The sequence below is a fragment of the Lactuca virosa genome, chromosome 7 (assembly GCF_052849685.1).
Source record: "Lactuca virosa cultivar CGN04683 chromosome 7, Lactuca_virosa_CGN04683_v6, whole genome shotgun sequence".
Classification (NCBI taxonomy): Eukaryota; Viridiplantae; Streptophyta; class Magnoliopsida; order Asterales; family Asteraceae; genus Lactuca; species Lactuca virosa.
In genome coordinates, this window is record NC_136432.1 from 60,575,594 (window position 1) to 60,598,110 (window position 22,517).

A 22,517-nucleotide genomic window follows, 5' to 3' on the forward strand; every position below is an offset into this window, starting at 1 on the left:
GAGCATTGGGCTGAAGGACGATATTAGTTTGGATTAGATAGTTTAGAAACGTGTAATAGATAAATGTAATTGACATTTGATGATTAAATAAATGAGTATTATTTATTAGTAAAGTTATTGTCTTATGTTAATTGTTTACCTATTGTTTCATTTTGCATGTTTTGACTTCCTGAATAATAAATTTATTCAAACGGTCCACAGTCGTTCATATGTTGGAAGTAGGTATGAATGAAGATTGTCATGAATTGGTGTGTGGATTGTCTAAAGTGTATTAGACATAACAAAAGTTTGCTACAACGTTCATGAGTGCTTATGAACAAGTTTTGAGCATTAGAATAAACTCACGCTTGCTGGAATCACTTCATGGAATTTATCACGAGTGATCGCAAGACGATAATATCATATGGTCTTAAAACCTAGATATATGGTTTATTGTTTGCTAATTGGTTATGCATTGATAATGCGTAAACGCATCAGTAACTTGATGTTATAAAACGCATTGTTGTGTATGATTTAATTAATGAATAGTAAATGCATATAAGTCGAAGTTTATCTGTTCCTTTTATCCTAAGAGGGTAAAAGCGATATCAGGGCCCCTCGATGGTTTGGTTTGACTTATGTGTCGGGCCCGGTCAGGACTGAATTGATGTGTTCAATTAAGTTCTATGTCAAACAAATATGAGATCGAGAAACAAACTGTTGGACAATAAGTATGACTATGTTCCATGTATTTGTCTGCACGATATCTAGAACGGAGGACTGTACGATTCCTTTATCTAAAGGACATGTTACTGATAAGATCAGAGTTCGACAGCGTCTTTGAGAGCTACGATTGCTAATCGGGTTCTACTTGCATTTATGGTTACTAGACTTATCCAAGTGGGAGACTGTTGGATTAGTGTCTAAGCCCGTAACCATATTTGGTAAGTACTTGACCCGGTAGTACATGGTCCTTTTGGGTTGGCTTCACCAAAGCAACTTGACTGGAGAAATAATAGAGAAAGAGGTTATTATGGTTTATTAATATATTATAAGAATAATATATTAAGAGAGAAATCATATTTGTTTAATTAACATTGGTCAAGAATTAATTAAGAATTAATTTTGTGATTAAAAGAAGTTAATTGAACTAGGGGGACTGAACTGTAATTATGTGATAGTTACAAAGTTGGGCAAGGAAACCCTATGGGATAGGGTGGACGAATTCAAGGGGTTAAAGGCCTTAGAATTTGTCCAAATATAGGGCTTCTAGAGTTATCCTTGGGCTGCTTGGTGGCTAAGCAACCAGATAAGGATAAAGACTGAAACCCTAATTCCTACACCTATATAAAGGATCCTTGGCATAAGAAATTCGGCCACTTGATCCCTAGAGTTCCTAGAGCCGAATTTTACCTCCTCTCTCTCTCTCTCTCTCTCTCTTGCTTCTTCAATTGCCCTTGGTGTTTGTGAGCCATTAGAGGTACTACACTTGTGGTACTTGCTTTCAAAGATAAGAAGATTCAAGAAACAAGTTGTTATTACAATATAACAACAAGAGGTATGTAATTCATTCTTCCTTACTAGGAGCATGCTAGGTTTCCTTTTGTGTTCATAATGTTGTATGACTAATAGTGAAAACATAGATCTATACTAGGGTTGCATGCACACATAGGATTGTTTGTATAAAACCATCAAAAAGATGGTAGGATCCTTGATCCAAGGTGTTCCACTCTTCAATGATGATCTTCTCTTCTAACTTATTCCTTCAAGGACACCAAAAGATACACAAAAGCTCAAAAATACACTTGAGAGGATTAGGGTCGGCTAAGGACCGATTTTCCAGATGGAGGCTGAGGATGGGAAGGGGTCTTGAGCCATAAAGATGAATATATAGTGCTCAAACCCTCAATAATTAGGGTTTGGCTTGGCCAGAGTACGCCCAACGTACCATAGGAGTACGCCCAGCGTACTCATACAAGCACACCTTATTCCATGATCAATGACACTCAAAACCCAAAAATGGCCCAAATCCCCAAAAGACACCCATGGCCCAATATGGGCCCAAATCCATGAAGTCCCAAGGCCTAACAATGGCCCAACTCATAAAGACTAGTGACCCAACAAATGCCCAAAACCCTATAGTCAAGAAGTGGCCCAAAACCAAAAAATCCAAATGGTCCCTGACGAGTACGCTTAACGTACTAGCTGGGTACGCCCAACGTATAACTCGTGACCAAGGGACTTACGGGGCTTCAGTCGCATACGCGCATCGTACGCTAGAGTATGCCCCAGATGGCCAAGTCTTCATTAAGCACTTAATGCTTTAAGATCAAACATCCATTTTTTAGATCCAAACCTTGGGGGATGTCTTAACCATAAAGTTACCAACTTGATGCCTTTACATGGCTCAAATAGACTCAAACCCTAGATTTAGCATCCTACTTTCACTAAAATGAGCATTTATTTATGCATGGTTGATCTTCAACCATCAAGATGCAAACTTTATGAGCTAGAGACCTTAGAAACATCAATAAGAGCAACTCATAACTTCTGGAGTGACAAATCCCCACTAGAACTCAAACATGGGACCAAAATATGCTCAAAACTTCACTAGGTCTAGATCTAAGCTTAAAACAATCAAGGTCAAGACTTTATATGTCAATGAAGCTGAGAAATGAGAGTAGACTCTGGATCTTCAAGCTCCAACTTGATCAATGCTCCTTCACCAAGCTTCTTTTTCTTCAAGGTTCACCAAACACCCACTAGAACACACACATAAACAAAGGGTCAAATATCTCTAAATAGTTAGGGTTTGTCCCCTGACCACGTACCCCAACGTACGCACGCCTTCCCCATTTTTCATTTAACACCCTTAGGGACCAATTTTGCAAACTATTTTTATACCAATGGTCAAAATGTAAAATACCTTGAATAGGGTGTTACACAAACACTCAATTTATAGTAGAAAGAGCTAAGGAAAATTAATGAAAATCCACAAAAGCCTACACAACTTAATCCAAATTAATTTTCAATAAATACAAACATTATATACATTTAATTCCAATATATACGTTAGGTGAGAATATTATAAGACGTTAACAAACAATATATTTTTTCAACAAATTATCTTATGAGAATATGCAATAATGGATATACTCAATAATAATATTGAATTAGTGAACGAACTGTACATAAACAAAACAAACCAACAACTTACAAGCGTGATATTTGGTAAATAACTAACTAATAATGCACCTGCGAGAGAACAAAATAAATTATATATATATATATATATATATATATATATATATATATATATATATATATATATATGATACCATGAAGGAATAAGGCACTTCCAAATTGTTTTTGAGGTGATATTGAAAATGTTATATCTTCTAGTTAGTTGTTGCTTAACCACTCTTTAACTACAAAATACGAATGATGGATTAACCAACATTAGTGCTTGTTGGCCATTCTTTTGCATCATTTATAGAAATATATTTTCGCCATTTTTGTTCAGAAATTATTATAATTTTAATGTTTGTCTTCTTTTACGTTTGCCTCCGATGAGGTGGAACATCGTATTGACTTGAAAACAACATACTCATGTGTTGTTGTATGGAAACACAATTGAATTGAGATCACAACGAATGACTAATAATTCGAAGGATGCTAAAATCTCAATGCAAAACGTAGAATCTCTGAACCCCTAAAACAAAACATTACTACTCATGAGAGAAAAATTAACCCACGAATCATTAGCAAACATTATTTTGTAGCGACCAAAATTTATCATAAATATTTGTTTGTAAATCATAAATTGTATTTACTTGTGATAGTTATGATCATTTTATTAAAGTCTAAAAAATATTTTCGTGGTGATAAATAACTTTTTAACTAAATACTTGTGATATTTATGATATTTTATTAAAGTCTAAAAAATGTTTTCATGGTGATAAGTAACTTTTTAACTAATCAAGTAATCATATTTTAACTTGTTACTAAAGTGTTTTAAATTATGTAATACTTTTGTTAAATAACGATAAATCTAATCTAATCGTAAATTATTCATGAATCCATCTATTTTTCAAACAAGACTTTGAACCTCAACCTTAAAAAGGAAAGACCATCTGATATTGCTGGCCTAGAAGGAGTTGCTAATTAAAACGTGATACTAAATAAAAATATGATTGTATATGGAAAAAATGGAGTTTTGTACCTAAGTGTTGTAGTTTTAAAAAATATTTACCATTCCATTGTTGTTTCAAACTTATTTACAAAAACATAGTATATTTTTTTTTGGTAACTTCCAATTACTTAAATTTAATAAAATATATTTTAGATGTTAATTATGTGACTTATCATTTATAATTAGGTCCACAATATAATTTTTTTTACAAGAGAATGAAAAGACCACGTAACCTTACTTTTTATTAATTTATTATATTAATTTTTTTTTTCAATTGAATCATTTTGAGCGGTGAACATAACTATTCTAAGCTGTTAAAAATCCATAAACTTATTAAAAATTACAAACAATAATAAGTAATTCTTAATTGTTTTATTGTACATAGTTTTTTTTTTTTATAAAACAACGTGTGATTTCAAAATTTATAATCATTTTGAATACAACCATACTCTCCATACAAAATACCAACAAAACTAAGATGAACATCAAATGGTATAAATATAAATATAACTCGGATAAATCTTAAATAATCAATAATTATTAATATAAAATAAGTATTTTTTAAACATAAATAACCAAAAATTCTAGAATAAATACTACTCAATCAATCACTTTCACATATCTATAGGTCGTTTTCTAGGTTTAGAAGGATATGTTTTTTGATTATGACCACTTTGTCTACACAATCCACAAAGATTAACTTTCTTTCCTTCTTTAATGTCCATTCCATTCCGTAGCCTTGTCGAGCGAGGGCGACCTTTTTCCTTTCGTTTTAACTCTGAATTTGGAAGCATTCCTCGAATAGATGTCTCGGGCCAATATGCTTCATGAGGGACCGGGGAAAAATCAGATGCCCAAGTAGCAGAATATTCAAAAATTGAGTAATATTGTTGAATATATTGACTCGTATTTAAAGAAAGATAGACACATGCACTCAAGACATGAGAACACGGATACTTATGTATCTCCCACTTACCACATGTGCAAGTTTTTTTCTCCAAATCAACTACTTGCACATTTTTTCCTTTTTGAGTAACCACCTCAATTATTCCCTTTTCCCGGTTGAAAGATTTCAAGGTGTGTGCACTAGCTTTTGACATTGATGCCGCTTGTTTTACAACAACATAAGGAGTAAACACATCTCCATTAGCTTGAGCAGTAGGTCCCAAAGAACGTCTCACATCAAAGTAGTGAACTAATCTATAGAATGTAAGTTTGACACATGGAGTGATTGGTAAAAAACGAGCACCTTTAAGTACACTATTAAAAATCTCTGGCATATTTGTAGTGAGCAGCCCATAACGTCTTCCACCATCATGTGCAAGTGTCCATCTACAAAGTGAATGTCCCTCGAGCCACTGACGAGCTTGTGCATTTAGTTTTCCAATCTCGTCCATGACAGAGTTGAACTTACGAACTTGATTTTGACTTCCAACACGATAAGCTAAAACTTTTAAATGTGAGTTGCGAAACTTGTCATGAAAGTTGTTGACAAAATGTCGCAAACAGTACCTGTACAAATCCTTTCAAATGTGAACAATAAATTAAAAGTACTATAAAAGTGGTTAACGAAATTAAATAAAAAATACCTATGAAAACTATGGGGCTCCAACCATGGTGATCCTTGTTCATTAACTACCTTTAGGATTCCACTATGACGATCAGATATTAAACAAATGCCGTCACGTTCTTTCACCACATGTTTCTTGACATGATTAAGAAACCAATACCAACTACTATATGACTCATTCTCAACAATAGCAAACGCAAGAGGAAAAATCTGATTGTTACCATCAACTCCCATTGCAATCATCATCTTTCCCTTATACTTACCATATAAATGTGTCGCGTCAATGCTAACAACAGGCCGACAATGCACAAATCCGTTGACAGAAGGACCAAAAACCCAAAAAACACGTCTGAACTCCACTTTATCAACATTACTCTCCCCTCGATCCATATTATTATCCATGTGATCCACATTACTCAATCTAGCAGTGCACCATTCAACTATAGTTCCTGGATTGTAAAATTGAAGTGCCGCCATAAATTTTGGTAAAAGAATATAAGATTCCTCCCAGTTTCCAAATATATGTTCAATCGCCTTTTGCTTTCCCACCCAGACCTTCCTGTACGAAGGAGTATATCCTAATTTATCAATTATTTCAGCTCTCAAGGTAGGAATACTAATAGATGGTTGTTCCTTAATAAGGTGTTCAGTTTCTTGAGCGATCAAGCTCGCATCCAGATTTGGATGATCTTGAGTAATCCTATACTGGAAACAAGTGTGTGGACCAATGTATCGTGTTATCTCAAAATACCCACTACGTTTACGTTTACATGCACGCAATTGCCATTTACAACCAGTTTGTGAACACAACTTACATCTTATCTTCCAAATTGTTGGACATGTTTCAACCACTTCATATTGCCGATGCTTCCTGATCGTGTAAAGCTTAATAGCTCTAATAAGTTCATCCTTATTCTTAAAAGAATTTTCTCCCAATTCTTGAGTTAAATGACTTTTACTTTCAGAATGTGACGCCGCCCAATTGTCAACATTAGCCACATCTATTCCTTCTAAACTATTAAAATTAGAAGGTACCTCGATGTTAGCTCCATCTGCGGTTACATCTCCTCCATTATCAGTTTCATCTTCATCCCCACTTTCATATCCTTCATTGTCCGTGTCAAATCCGCTACTCATTCCATTGTTCACAATGGCAAATTGAGAAATTATGTTGAAGTCCTCGTTGTGAATCATGTCTGACACAACATCAATATTATTCACAGTAGGTAATAAAATAGTGTTCCTTTCTTCTTCTATCAAAACTGATTCTTGAGTTCTGCGAGTAATATAACAAAAAAAAATTATAAGTGGAAACAATAACAAATTATAATTACGAAATTTAGATGAAAAAATTAACAAGAACGTATTAAAATGGATTGCTTATTTAGCCTTTATGGTGAATGTGTGTATAGATAAAAAGTAAAGCAAATTGACTATTTTTAATTCCCTGTACATCCTATTCTGTCCATCCTATTCTATGACTTTTTCTTCAAAGAAATAGTTTATAGACAACATTAGTAACTTTTCCCAGTGGCAGAGATAGCCTCAAACTTATTATACAATGCCCCTAACATATTTCACAAAAATCCAAAAATCATAATATGACAGAAGTAGCCCCAAACAAATTTCATAATGAAACAATATACGGTAAAATTTTGAACTTTGATGTATAATATGATTTTTAGTACCTGGGTGTTATATTCAAGTGATTTTTATCTCGATTAACGTCAACCTCTAAGTATAGATCAATATTGCTTAATTCTTGATGAAGACTAAGCACATCAAACATGATCTCAACGTCATTATCGTCCTTGATCGGAAGAGGAATATATTTCATTACCTTTCCAACAACCGATGGATATCTGCAAATTACTTTAATATGGTATTTTTGCTTGTCAATTGATGTTGCAAAATGGATTTGATTGATAAGGTCATTGAATTGTATTCCACATTGAACTTTAATAGCTTTACTCGGAGACTTGTTGTAAATTATACCTTCTTTCCCATCACAAATTTTTCCGTCCCGATAACATAGCAAAGTAACAAATTTTGATGTCATGTCGATAAAAATCTATAGAGAAACAAAAACAATTATTAAAATAAAGTAACACATTAATTTATACATAAATGCATTTACTACAAAACCTATAAAATATACAAAAGAAAATTTGAAAGAAATTAACAGTAAGGAGTTGAAAGTCATCAATCTTGCTTCAATTTACTACACATTGATGAAAGGGACTCAAGAACAATAAAATTAAAAGCCCTAAAATTAATATAAAAACATGAAGTGCATTCGTGAATGAATCAATAAAGCCATTTTATCCAACAAAAATCGACCTAGGAAAAATTGACACTAACATAAACCAATAAGTCAGTTAGAAGAAAGTCTTACCGTAGGAAAAATTAAAGAAGATGATTGTGATGAAGGGTTCCAATGATTGGTCGTCCAGGGAAGAAGAATGAATGCGCGTGATGAACAATGAGGCAAGAACGCGTGTGGAATGTTGCAATCCTTTCCTAGGCTAATAGGGTTTTTTTTTATTCTTTTAAATAAAACTACAATTACTTTGTAAATAATTTTTAAACTACCCTTTTGGTAAATACTTTTCAAAACTACAATGTTTTTGTAAAAAACTCGGAAAAAATGACTATTATATAAATTGACAAATAAAAACATGTGGCTTTTTTTTTTTTTTTTTTTGCATAAATTAATGTTTTACAAAAATAGGTTTACTTGCAAAATAATTGTACATAGATTTAACTTTGGAATTTGAAAATGGATCGATGGACATAGAAGGAGGAGGAGATAGTTGCAACAGAGATATACCCCCTCCCGCGATTGCAGGTTTTCTCTCCCTCTCTCTCCCTCTCTATCTCTAACCCTTGAATCAATCAACTCTTCCACATAATTTTCCCACAAACATAACCTCTTTGCTTCCATTTTCGAATTCTAGGGTTTCGTTTCTCAGATTTTGGAGCTTCTTGCGGTGATCTTTAAGCTACGTTTCTGGCGCTGCAGATCTGAATTCAAACCATTCCTATTCAATTTCACGATGTTTTGGCGTATGACCGGGTTGTCCACTACGTCTCCGGTAAATCCTTGATGTTTCTTACAGATAATTTGGTTAGATGCTTATATATATCTTTAGATCCTGGTTTTGATTAGTTACTATTTAAGCTAATCGTAAGTTTGTTTCTTCATTCAGACGTTTGTTTTGTTGGTTGATGAGGAAAATGAAAGGAAATCAAATGAAATGAAAAAAATTGACACAAATTTGATGCTGTTTAACAATATTAGTGTAGTAGCCTCAGGTTTTCTTATTTCCCAGAGACCTATATGATAGAAAGTGTATATTTGAAAATTTGTGTTTATGTTTGATGTGTTAAGTCAAGTTCCATGGGGTTTTGTTCTTTTGGGTGCGCATAGAGAAAGGAATCGCATCTGTTTGTGTAGATTATTGTTGATGATGGGTTTGGGAAAGTGACAGGAACTGTATTCTATTGTGGACAACATATGACTGTAGGCATGTCTGGGTATGGTTAATTAAAAATATCTCCATCTTGGCATCTTGCTTGGTTTTGCCTGGTTGATTGGTTTCCTACTCCAACATGTATATTGAACATGATAAAAAATCTATGTTAATATAAGGTAACCCAAAAGACTTAGGTGTCCTTAACTAGAATCGTATGTGTCCATTTACTTGGATAATACACTTGAAACACATGGCCCTCATTCCTGATCTCCTAAAGGATTAGAAACAACTTCATTTTCTCTGTTGTTGGATGAATTGGATCAATCTCGCGCTTTATTAATTTTGTCTGTGTCGAGAATATAAAGAGAGCCTGATATGATATATTGTTCCCAAGAAAAGGCAAACAAGAATGTGATTGCCATATCATGCTCCTTACCCATGGCCCAAATCATTAGTTAATGACAATATTGTAATGGCAACCACTTTGTCTTTGAGTGGTCTGAGATATCATACTCACCTTTTGTCAACCCAGGTGGAGACAATTCTGGACAAGGAAAATTTTACACTAGAGGAACTTCTAGATGAGGACGAAATAATCCAAGAATGCAAAGCTCTTAACAACCGCCTTATTAATTTGTAAGTCTTATAATTCGCATTAAATTTATCTCCATGTAATCCTGTAGCATATACTTCTCACTTGTGGTGCTGTGACACCTTGTTATAAAATTTAATCTTTCTTAGTCATTTCCAATTTTTAGTCATCTTTGAGTTTATTGCAGTTTGAGGGAAAGGACTCAGGTTGAGCAACTTGTTCGTTACATAGTGGAAGAAGCTCCCGAAGATGCGGAAAAAGGGCGAACATTTAAGTAGGTTTCTCTGGTCTATCACTTAAGAATTAGTTTCTTCAGATGCTTTCTAATAATAAGTACTTTTATGTTTTAGGTTCCCTTTTATTGCTTGTGAGATCTTTACTTGTGAAGTTGATATCATCCTCAAAGCCTTGGTTGAAGATGAGGAGGTATGTACCAGTCGATCTTTATCTTTTTAGGTTATTGAGTTCAAAATCAGAAGTGTTCTTAGGGTTGTTTGACTGTGATTGACTTGTGAAAGAAACTTTTCATGTTATGTTGCAGTTGATGAACTTGCTATTCTCCTTCCTTGAACCAGAACACCCACATAGTGCTCTACTTGCTGGTTATTTCAGTAAAGTAAGCTCACTCCACTTATCATTTTGATTTTTCTGATGGATTTTGGCTGAAATCTATGTTTCAACTGTTCATTTTTATGTTCCCTTCTCATATTGGATGTTTCTAGGTTGTTGTATGTCTGTTGTTACGGAAGACAGTTCCCTTAATGAACTATATTCAAGTAAGTATATATATATATATATATATATATATATATATATATATATATATATATATGTACTCTTTTGTGTAATTATTTTTGTATTCAATTTTCTAAGTTCTTTATGACTTTTTGTCCAGTCCCATCAGGAAATTATCAAGAAACTAGTTGACCTAATAGGAATTACATCCATCATGGAGGTGAATTCTCTTCCATTACTATTCTTTTTTTTTTTTTTTTTTTTTTACCACTGTATCTGCATCCCATCTAATTTCTTATTCTTTTACAGGTTCTTATTCGTCTAATTGGTGCTGATGAACATCTTTACACCAGCTATGTAGACTCAATGCAGTGGCTAGAAGATACAGATGTCTTGGAAATGATTGTTGACAAGTTCAGTTCTACAGTAAGTTTTATTTCTATCCGTTGTTTGACCATATAAAATTATGAACTAATAACTAAAATTTAAAATTCAAACTTTTTGAAGGATTGTCCTGAAGTGCATGCAAATGCAGCAGAAGCTCTTTGTGCTATAACTAGATATGCTCCCCCTGGACTGGCTGCTAAAATATCTAGCCCAAGGTTAGTATTTAAATTTTTTGAATTGTCATTTAATAAATACATAAACATTTTATATATAATTTTTGCAGCTTCATAGCAAGATTATTTCGTCATGCTTTGGAGGACTCAAGGCCAAATTCAGTTTTAGTTCATTCATTGTCTGTATGCATATCTTTGTTGGATCCCAAGAGACAAACCTCGGGTACTTATTACATGTACAATCGCCAGTCAACCCATGGTCCTGCAGCATCAGCCAAACCTGAGACTGTGGAAGGCATGTTGGAGAGCCTAGGTATTGTTTATCTTGTAAATAAATATAAATTATTGTTAAAAAAACTAGTTCTTATGTTGAAATCATGCCTTCAAAATGTATAGGGAATCTGTTAAAGCTCTTGAATGTTTCAGCAGAAGTAAATGTTTTACTTACAACATATGGCAAGTTGCAGCCACCTCTTGGGAAACATCGCCTAAAGGTTATTTTTGTACTTCACCTATTTTATATTATAAAATTATCATACCATGAATTAAAAAATAACTTATTGTTACTTAACAATGGAAAATTTCAGATTATTGAATTCATCTCGGTCTTAATGACTGTTAGCAGTGAAGCTGCTGAGAAGGAGTTGATACGCCTTGGTGCATTAAGACGTATTCTAGAATTATTTTTTGAGTATGTGTTATCTTCTAGAATGTTATGTGAGTTATGAGTAACAAATATATACATTATATCATTTTATAACCAACACTGTTTATTGACTTTAGGTACCCTTACAATAACTTCATCCATCACCACATTGAACAGATAATAGATTCTTGCCTTGAAAGCAAGAATTCTTCACTTATCAAACATGTTCTTGAAGATTGTCTTCTTGTCAGGAAAATTCTTGATGCTGAAAAGAATTGTGCATTGGACTCTGATCCAAAGAATGTAATGCTCTACTTTCTTCTTTACACATAATAGCAATATACTTGGATTTATTTATTCATTTTACAATTTAACATAATAGCAACATGTGACAAATAAAGTACAATGATCATATTGGTAAAAAGTGCATTGCTATTATTGGTAGTGAGAGTAAAGTCTGTAATTGGAATTCATTGAATACATGTTGCAGCCAACAGTCCCTGCTGAAGGAAGAACAGCACCAAGGATAGGAAATGTTGGTCACATGACACGTATTGCAAACAAACTCATCGAAAAAGGAACAAATAACAGCTTCATAGAGTCATATCTACAGGTTGCCACGTGTCCTCCTGTTTTAGTCGACACCTGTCTTTCTCATGTCTCTTTTGCCTCATACAGATAACATGTTATGTTTTCTTGTTTGACAGGGTGATAGTGAATGGGTTGAGTGGCATACAGATGTACTCCTTAAACGCAATACGCTTGAAAATGTCTATCAGTGGGCATGCGGGTGGGTATATTTGTAATTTGTATTTTGTACAATATATTTACTATATTTGTTGTAATATAATATAATTGTTTTTCTCTCTATTTTAATTAAATAAATAGGAGACCTACTACACTTCATGACCGTGGGAGGGATAGTGATGATGAAGATTATCAAGATAGAGACTATGACGTGGCAGCTTTAGCCAATAACTTAAGCCAGGCTTTCCGATATGGTATCTATGAAAATGATGATAATGATGAGGTATCCTTATTTCCTAATTTTAAAATTTAAACTAAATACACTATTTTTTCTACTATTGATCGCTGTAACCTTTTTTTTTTTTTTTGGTTGTGTTTAGGGTCATGGCTCATTGGAAAGAGACGATGAGGTAACAGTATCACTGTCAGTAACAATATCTGTATTAGTAACAATATCAGTATCAGTAACGGTGCAAGCTTTTGCAGGATGTCTACTTTGATGATGAATCTGCTGAAGTGGTGATATCTTCACTTCGATTGGGAGATGACCAAGAAAGGTGTGTTATTTGTCTAGTCATATTGCTGACTAGGCTAAGATTATATATAATCTTACGTGGCAGTTTCAGTTAATGATTGGTGAATTATTTATTTCAGTGGGTCGCTCTTCACAAATTCAAATTGGTTTGCTTTTGAGGAGGAGAGGGCGGATCAAGAACAATCAACCAGTGCAGTAGCTTCATCACCCTCACCCACCACCGAGTCTGCTGCTGGAGGCGGCAGTGGTGGCGGTGATGATGATGTCACTTCTGATAAAAATGACAAAGATGTGGTTGATGCTGCCACATCTGAGGTCCCGGAGTCGAAACCAGGCCCGGATGACACTGTCATCGGGAAATCGACTGAGGATTTGAAACCAAGTGAGAGTGATAAGCCACCGGAATGGATTGAATGGCGGGAGTCGGTCGAACCCTCCGGCGAACCACCCATCGAACCACCACCGGTTACAACCGTGGAGTCTGCTGAAACATCAGTTAGTCTTTCGAATGGTAATCTTGATGATGATATTGTTCCGAAGGTGCCTCCGCCGTCTGCCGCCACTGGAAAACCGGATGAGAACGATGGCAAAACGGATGCTGGAGGTGGTGGACCGGAGTAATGTCCACATGCTCATTATTCTGGTTGTAGGAGAGGGAAACAAATGTGCTTTGATGTGTATTTTGGACTAATTGTGTACATTATTGATTGATGGGGGTTGGCGTCGGAAATAGGGGTAATGATTCTTTCCGCTCCCACCGGTGGTGGTGGTTGCTCCGGTGACTGGAAATTGGTTCCGGTGATGGGGGTACTCATTTGAAGATCCTCTTAGCAAGTGGTTGTATGTTAAGATCTTGACGTTTGATTCTTAATGTCTAAAAATTTCATTAATTTATCATAAAATAAGATAAGTCATGTTTATTGGATGATGCCAATGAAAAGCTTTGATAGTATGTTTGCTTATTGATGTATTGGAAATGCTCGATTTTTATTGAAATGGAGCGGCACGACAGTGTCCTGCCACCAGAAATTTGGTGTTGAATGGTGGCGGCGATAGTGGTAAATAAATAACCGCAAAACCTGTTTAACCTCATTTAAATAAGATGTTTAGACTTCAGATTTTTTTATTTATTTAAGTTGTAATCAAATAACAAAAAACCGTGATAATCCCATCGGAACGGAGTTGGAGGAGGTAGAAGTCAACATGTTTCCATTAGAGGTAGAATCACTACTTCACATAGAAGAAACAAAAACATGTACATGAGTAAGGTGCGGCTTTTTTAAAAAAAACATCTCCACACCATTTTTTCTGTACGGTGCAGCACACACGCAACACTTACTCTCTTGTAACAGTTTGTTTTTTAGAAGACTTTAAATTACAAAATCTATGCGTTGTGTTGCAATACTTGACCTGTCTCTTCAAATCTCTTCGGTTTTTATTTTTTCCAAGTGATTTTTTTTTTTAGAAATTTGGTATAACTTTAATTTTTTTAAACTTTGATCTTTTTTTCTTTTTAAACTTTGATTTTTTTAAAACTTTGATTTATAGATTTGATACAATTTCTTTCTATAGTTTCCACAATTTTTTATAACTTGATTTTTTTTTTAAACTTTGATTTTTATTTTTTATTTTTATTATATTTTTTAATTTTTTTTTTTACCGTTTCTATTAATAATATTTTCAGTTTCGGTTCCATCTTTCTTAATATGTGTAATTTTTTTACGAACTTTTTAGACATTATTTACAATATTTTCTTTATTATTTTTTATTTTTTAATGTTTTTTTAAAATTAGTTTTTTTTCTAGAATAAAACTGATAGTTTAAAAAAATTTATATTTTTGTTTTTTTATATGTTCTTTTTAGTATTCTTTCAATGTTTTAAGACTAGGATTATTAAAATTTCGGTGTTGAGAATTATTTTCAGTTTATAAAATTAGTTTATTTAAATTTCAGTTTACTGCAGCAGTCTGCAGATGCTAAAAAACAAACATACTTGTTATAATAGACTGCAGCCGTTTGGTCCACCTCTTCTGCTGTAGAGGGCTGCAGAGGTGGTCCGCAGACTTTATGAATTTTCACTTCGAAAAAACAAACAACACCTAAATCATAGTATCAAATGAATCCAAGAACCGTTAAAAGAGGCAAACAAGAGGTAGTCACAATATGAGTAGTGAAACATGACGAATACATCACAATACAAACATCTAAGCTAAAATGTAGGTATCTACAATAAAAATCGAGAAGGATACAAGAATTGAAGCAGGTAACAAAACAAAGTTACAAATGACACACATAAGCCCTACATAGATACCTAAGTTACTCAATTACCATGAAGGTCGATGATAAGTCTCCACACCCTGCAATCTAATGTCATATGTGTAGCCTTAATCTATCCTTCCATTTTCTTCTAGGAAGTCCTCTCCTCCTATTACCACCACCCATGCAACCATTGTTAACTCAACCATCCCTACCACCACTGATGGTATTCTCCTTTGGACATGCCCATACTATTTCAATCGTCATTCCTTTAATTAGTTGATCCGTGCCACTCCTAATGAATTTCTAATGGCTGCGTTTGGTATCCTATCTAGCAAAGTTCAACTGCAAGCTTACGACAACATTCTCATTTATGATATTTCTATATTCCTATCATGCTCCTTATTGGATCCAGATAATATGGCAATATGGCAGGCCTAACCGCAATCCTCTCCAATTTTAATGTAATCTTCCTATCACACAAAACTCTCGAGGTCGCCCTCTATTTTAACCAACAGGGCTTAATGCAATAGGTGGCATCTACTTCTGCACCCCTTACTTATGGATCATCGACCCTTAATACTTGAAACTCTCCTTGAGGTGAAGAGTTTGATTCACTACAGTTACATGTACTCCATCATTATTCTCCCCACTGAAAGGTATATATAGTTTTAACAGTGTTGATCTGAAGCACCATATCTACTAACTTCTTCAACCTCTAGGTGTCCTACTGGGCATTCAAAAATCAAACCAATCTTTGATTCGACCACCAACACAATGTCATTGGCAAAAAGCACACACCAAGGTAATCTCTTGGACATCTCGTCCAAGATCAACGCGAAAATATATGGGCTAATGGTTGAACCATATTGGATGCCTATTTCTACCGGAACGACTGTGTCTACGCCATGGTTCATAACACAAGTTGTAGACTGACAATATATATCATGAATAACCATGATATATTTCCCAGTGTCACGTCTAGATTCCAAAGTCCTCCAAATCGCCTTACATGGTATGTTATCGTACACATTCTCTCAAGCGATGAACACCATGTGGAGATTCCTATTTCTTTCTCTATATTTCTCCATTATGCGCCTAAGGAGATGGATCCCCTCACTTGTCAACCTCCCACACATGAAACCAAATTGGTTTTCTGACACAGTTGTGATGTGCCTCCAATACTCTCCCATAGTTTCATTAATCATAGTTTCATGGCATGACTAAGTAATTTTAGTCCTCACCGCAAAACCTTGTTCTATATAAATTGAAATCACACTACTTGATTTTTACTCTTTGAGCACCTTGGAACTTGGAAGTATCTAAGACAATGTTAAGTAGGTTAGCCATCCACCTAACTCCTACCTCTCCAAGACACAACAATACTTTAGTAGGTTGAGACCAATAAGATATTTCAAAATCTAAATCATTCATTTGTTCAGCGACTATACGTATTTGTATTTATATAAACGGAAAATGATTGTTTATGCAACAACCTTTAGACTCACAGCTCACGAAGGCCAAGCGACACTGTGAATACCATACCGGTTTATGCAACAATGCTTCTTTATTCCATGCAAAAGTGTCATTTTTTAGCAATTAATACAACTACATTTCAACCATTTAAATAGGATACAGGTGAATTACCTGATCCAAAAGAACCATTTGTTGCAAATATCTGGAAAAAAATGAAACATATTTAATCAAAAACCGTTCTAAATTTGACCGGACAAAGTTACATGATGTTTTTGCATACATATGAATTCTCAGGGTGTTCCTCCTGTGTTCGCATACATAAAGCTAATATACATTGCCTTTTATAAACTAAACACCTATAAATATCCAATCTCTAATGACAAACTAAACCAACAGTAATCAAGTGGACATTTCCGGCCATTACCTAACTTCCGTCACCGGAGTTTGTGGCGGCATCACCCTCAGAGCTCCGCCTCTTCTTCTTCCCTTCACCATGTCGAGATCTCCTCGGTGCCTCATCTTCACTTTCACTTTCACCATTTTTAAACGTACTTTCACCACCAACTTGAGCCTCATCGTCTTGGCCCATACCCTGGGCGGCACCACCACCAGCCGCCTGATCCCTCTTAGCCCGATTATGAGAAGGTGGAAGCTGCTGCTGCTGTGGAAAACCCGGTCGGCCACCTCTTCCACCTAAACCCATAAACGGGCCACCACGCCCAGGTCCTGGCCCGGGCCCCATCATCATCCCAAACCCACCCCCGGGAAAGTTCCCTTGGTGGGGCCCAGGCCGGCCGGGGAACATCATACCAGGAAATGGTGGCCTTTGAAAGTCACCGGAAAATCTAGGCCCAAATGGGCCAAACCCACGAGGGCCCATGTTTAAAAGATCAGGTATAGGAAACCCATCGGGCCCATAAGAAAACCCATCAGCCCCCATCATGAGAGGAGGGAAGCCTCTCATTCCAGGCATAGGGCGGGGCCCTCTTCCTAAGGGCATATGAGGTGGCGGCCATAACATCCCTCTGCCGCCCCTTCCTCCTCCTCCTCTGCCGCCTTGTCCCACCATAAAACCACCCTGATCAAAACCTTCATCTTCTTCCTCACTTTCTTCCTCTTCCTCTTCTTCCTCCTCTTCATTGTCCTCAAATGGGACAATATCCGGATTTTCAGTGGCATTTTCGGGATTATATCCTTTTGCTTTCTCCTCTTCCCGTTTTGATTCTGCAGCAACTGATATTGCCTACAAAAGAAACATAAAAATATAGATAATTAAATATTATGTACAAATTATAATTTATAATTCTATAAGAAAAAGAAGAAAAAAAGGGTACCATGAGTTCGCTATCTGGTTCAAGATATAAAAGTGAAGCCAATTGTTCACCAATTGATGGCTCTAGCTCTTGACAATCTCTGCTTATCTATAACCACAATACCCAAAAATAAATAAATAAAATTAAATAAAAAAAATAGGTATAAAAGCAAAAAAAAAAAATAGTACCTTCACTGGTAAGTTCTCATTGTAAGGATTCCTGAGGTGTCGAGTTTTGTGGAAGGACAACTCACATAGCTGCACAGAAGATAAAACTTTCACTTGAAGGTCTGTTTTGATATTTACAGAAAGCACAGGGACCATTTTTGCAATTTCAGAAAATTTAGGGGATGTTTTTGTAAGGAAATACCTTGAGCCATCTGACACAGAAATTGCGTCCATAATGTGCAGTCCCATGTTCATATTTCCAGTTGCCTCCACCAACAGAGCCACCAGTTTTGGAAGTCATCCTTGCACACCCCTGAAAAAACAACAGTAATATACTTTTTTTTAAAATCATCATTTATGCAATAAAGTGGATTTAAAAATGTTGTTTTTAACTTATTACCTGAAAATGTCGTGTCCTGTTGACAGAAAATATTAGAATAACATTTTCCACAGAATCAAAAGCTTCGTTTAGTTTAGCTTCATTGCTTCTTTGGGTGGCCCACACTCCTTGTTGAACTGATAGCTCAAGATTTTCACGATTGCAACTTTTTACAATAAAATACCTAATTTTTCAGATGCATAGTTCAAGAAGACGAATTAGTCAAAAAACATGCCAAAAAGAGAATAAAAGCAGAATGATGATATACTTTTCTTAATAATGACAACAAATAAAAGACTCTAACATTATGTTTCCTTTTGACTTAATGGAGATGGGACTTAATCTGGTAAGCTATATATGGATGTTGTTCTTTAACCTAATGCAGAAAGAACGACTTAATACATAAAGTCAGGGAAATCAAACACTGAAATAAATGAAAACTGATATTATTGCTAGTGCTAGTTGACATAATTACAACAATGGCATCTACATTATGGTACAAAAAGTAATATACAAGGCCTAAATAAAAACTACACCTTGATGTTCCTTGAGGCAAGGGTATGCAAGTTTTATTTGCTTGAACTTGTTGACCATTTGACTGTGCTTGGGATTGACCTAATTGGCTAACCTGTTGCTGTGACTGTGCAACCTGTTGCTGCTGCTGCTGATGTGGTGAAGAAGGAGGCACAGGCTGCAATGAATTTGCATCTGTTGTAGCAGGTTTATTAATTTGATTTGTATCATTGTTACCTTGTGGAAATTGAAACTTTTCAGATTGCTGTGATTGGTTAGCATTTCGGTTTTGGAAAAACCTATTAGAATTGCCATAGTTGTAGGATGTTAGCTGCTGAATCTTTTGGAGTACTTCTTCCACTGAAGGAGGAGGTCCTGGTAGCTTTGCATGTCTATATCGACAATCAGGACCATTTGGACAAAATCCCAACTTGTACCTGTATTTTTAGATTTAGGATCAAAATAACTCTTCAATGATCTTGTATCGATAAGCAATTAGATATGCCCGTACTAAATTGAATTGATAAGGCAAAATCTACCGATATATCGATTTGGCACATGAACCCTAAACTGGGTTTGGTTCAATCAAATCAGGGGTTGTAGGGGTTTAGTAGTGAATTCGATAAACTGAATGAAATTGACTATAATATAATTCAAGCAAAGTAATGAGAATATATAGAGAGAAAATTACATGTTACACTCCTTGATATCTTCGTTGGTGTGCTTATAAACACAGTCCTGTTCGCGGCACTCTCCATACAATCGGAAGAATCGACAAATAGGCATTCGTGATTTGTCGTATTGATGAAGAAACCCGCAGGCCTCTCCTTTCATACACAGGCTCCGGAGCCAGTGGCGGCATACGGTTTGACGGTAACTCCTCCTTCCCGGGAAGTTGGCGTTGGCGGCGGCAGCAGAAGCAGGGTCGGTGACAGCCGACGGAGGGGGAGTGGAGTAGCTGAGGTTAGCGGCAGAAGCCGATGGTCCATTGTCAGTGGATTGGTGGATTACGGGGACGGATGCGGTGGGTTGGGTGGGTGCTGCGTCTAGGCCGCCTTCGAAGTCGAAACTCAGACCTCCCTCGCCGTCATCCATTTTCTCTCGATGATCGCCGACACCACTTCGTAAATATTATATAGAGAAAACTGCAAATACGGTCCCTTTAGTTTCTATTTTATTTGTTAAGATACAAAAGGTTTTCAATATAGATGGTCCTTTTGAGTGTGGATTTGGTTAAAAGAAACTAAATAGTTATTTTGCCCTTATACTTTATTTATTTATTTAGTGTTTTTTTAATCATTTTCTTTGTTTTAGTATTTTAATTAATATAAAAAATATAAGATGGGCCCATAAACACCCTACTCTTACTAAGGGTGTTCGCAGTGCGGTTTATCCTCAAAACCGCAAACCGCACCGAATATGCGGTTTGTTATTTTCGGGAACCGCAGACCGCACCGCAAAGGTAATAAACCGCGTTATGTGGTGCGGTTTTGTGCGGGCGGTTTTGCGGTTTATGCGGTTTCATAAACATAAATATTAAATTTAGTTTTAAACATAATAAGTGTGTGGTGCTTTATATTCTATCAAGAAAATATTAATTGCATGTATTAATTATATATATATATAATATATATATATATATATATATATATATATATATATATATATATATATATATATATATATATATAAATATATATATATATATATATATATATATATATATATATATATATATATATATATATATATATATATATATTATTAAGGGTATTAAAAGTGGTAAACATCTAGCGTGTTGTATATATATATATATATATATATATATATATATATATATATATATATATATATATATATATATATATATGGTATGTTTCAGTGCGGTTTGAACCGCGGTTTGGTGACTATAAACCGCAAACCGCACCGCATAGTGCGGTTTATGAAAACTACAAACCGCAAACCGCACCACGAGCGTCCAAAACCGTATTATGCGGTGCGGTGCGGGCGGTTTATGCGGTTTGATGCACACCCCTAACTCTTACCATACACACAACATTTTATCTCTTTTTTTTCTCTCTCTCTCTCTCACACACACACACACACAATCTAATATGAGTTTTTTACGGGTCTCTAATACCCTTAAATTTGACATTACTTGAAACTTTAGCCCTCATTTTAAACTACAGTGCAAAACAGTTAAGACCATCGAGTATACTAAAAAAGCCAAAGGCGTGGTGATGACATGAAAATCGTAGAGGATGTGAACACTGCCCCTAGGGGACGACAAAACGCCTCTAATTTGAAGTCCAACGAGTGCTCTTTGCGCGACTACACACCCTTACTCATAGATAGTGCAAGTTAGGTTTTGGGCGTGGTCGTGGTGGGGAGTAACTTTATCTATGCCTTTTCACACACTCTCTCTATCTTTATCTTGCTTTATTTTTCTTTCTTTCTTTCTTTCTTTCTTTCTCTCTCTCTCTCGCTCTCTCTCTCTCTCCCCCTCTTTCTCTCCCTCTCTTGTTTGATGGGCATGTGTATGCCCAAAGAGTCGTGGAGATGAAGACGAGGGATTGAAGATGAGGTGGCCACGACAACTTAGTGTATGTATGCCTCAAATTATAACAGGTGATAATGCCATAAACAAGAAATAATGAATGGTAAGTCATTAGCCACAAGAATAATGCCTATAATTGGGAAAATGGTAGTCCTCGGAGTTCACCAGTTGGGTTTTGAACCCAGTTATCCCAATCCACTGTCAAATAAATCAAGCCGACATTGATTTCTTTGATTTTGGTTTTTATGTTTTGGGTCTTCAAATTGATTTTAAAATCTGTAGTTAAACAAATCAAATAAATACCAATTAATCCATAATCACTAACAAACAAAAAATCAAAAAATGGATTTTTTTGGTTCTATATACCTACAAAATCCAGAAACCTACATGTTTGGTGTTTCTTTTTTGGTTCCATATATCCAACAAAAAAAAAAGTTTGGTGAAGAAACCCTTGAAAAGCCTATCAATGTTGGAGATTCACCCATATTTAACAAGAAATCAAATCGTTCAGTCAAGATGTTCACAACCGTCTCAATTTTACATTTTTTGCTTCTTACAACTAGAAGTGGGTTCTGGTGGTGTGGTTCATATCTAATCCCTAAGTGGAGGTGAGCTCAAGATTATTATCATGAATTTTTTTGTTCCAAAGCATATTGACCATCGATTTTTTTTGGTAAATGTTATTCTAGTAGCAAAAATATCCATCTCCTTTATAAACATCTAACGAATGTAGTGGGCACCGATCCAAGAATTTGTAGTATCCATGGAAAAAAAGTCAGGTATATTGTTAAAACCGTTGTCGTGCACGATTTAAACAAATAAAA

The 22,517-nt window shown here is 35.2% G+C and overlaps 3 protein-coding genes across 3 annotated transcripts; 1 reads left to right on the top strand and 2 right to left on the bottom strand.

Moving 5' to 3' along the window:
- Positions 1-4,785: 4,785 nt before the first annotated feature.
- On the bottom strand, positions 4,786-8,685 carry LOC145126697 (uncharacterized). Its single transcript, XM_079062007.1, has 4 exons — positions 8,626-8,685; positions 7,430-7,812; positions 5,811-7,017; positions 4,786-5,694 (listed from the first exon to the last, which is right to left on the bottom strand). Exons 1-4 carry the CDS (start codon positions 8,683-8,685, stop codon positions 4,786-4,788), a joined length of 2,559 nt encoding a protein of 852 aa, XP_078918133.1.
- On the top strand, positions 8,489-13,957 carry LOC145124107 (uncharacterized). The gene is made up of 20 exons (XM_079059331.1): positions 8,489-8,589; positions 8,699-8,836; positions 9,750-9,853; positions 9,997-10,083; positions 10,160-10,235; positions 10,351-10,425; positions 10,532-10,585; positions 10,705-10,764; positions 10,854-10,970; positions 11,052-11,146; positions 11,215-11,417; positions 11,501-11,598; positions 11,692-11,795; positions 11,888-12,053; positions 12,241-12,363; positions 12,458-12,540; positions 12,639-12,780; positions 12,878-12,907; positions 12,984-13,054; positions 13,152-13,957. The coding sequence occupies exons 2-20, from the start codon at positions 8,798-8,800 to the stop codon at positions 13,651-13,653; spliced, it is 2,229 nt and encodes a 742-aa protein (XP_078915457.1). The 5' UTR covers positions 8,489-8,589; positions 8,699-8,797; the 3' UTR covers positions 13,654-13,957.
- Positions 13,958-16,986: 3,029 nt separating this feature from the next.
- On the bottom strand, positions 16,987-20,286 carry CPSF30 (cleavage and polyadenylation specificity factor 30). Its single transcript, XM_079059737.1, has 7 exons — positions 19,828-20,286; positions 19,160-19,573; positions 18,645-18,807; positions 18,447-18,557; positions 18,266-18,334; positions 18,099-18,185; positions 16,987-18,007 (listed from the first exon to the last, which is right to left on the bottom strand). The coding sequence occupies exons 1-7, from the start codon at positions 20,229-20,231 to the stop codon at positions 17,189-17,191; spliced, it is 2,067 nt and encodes a 688-aa protein (XP_078915863.1). The 5' UTR covers positions 20,232-20,286; the 3' UTR covers positions 16,987-17,188.
- Positions 20,287-22,517: the final 2,231 nt, after the last annotated feature.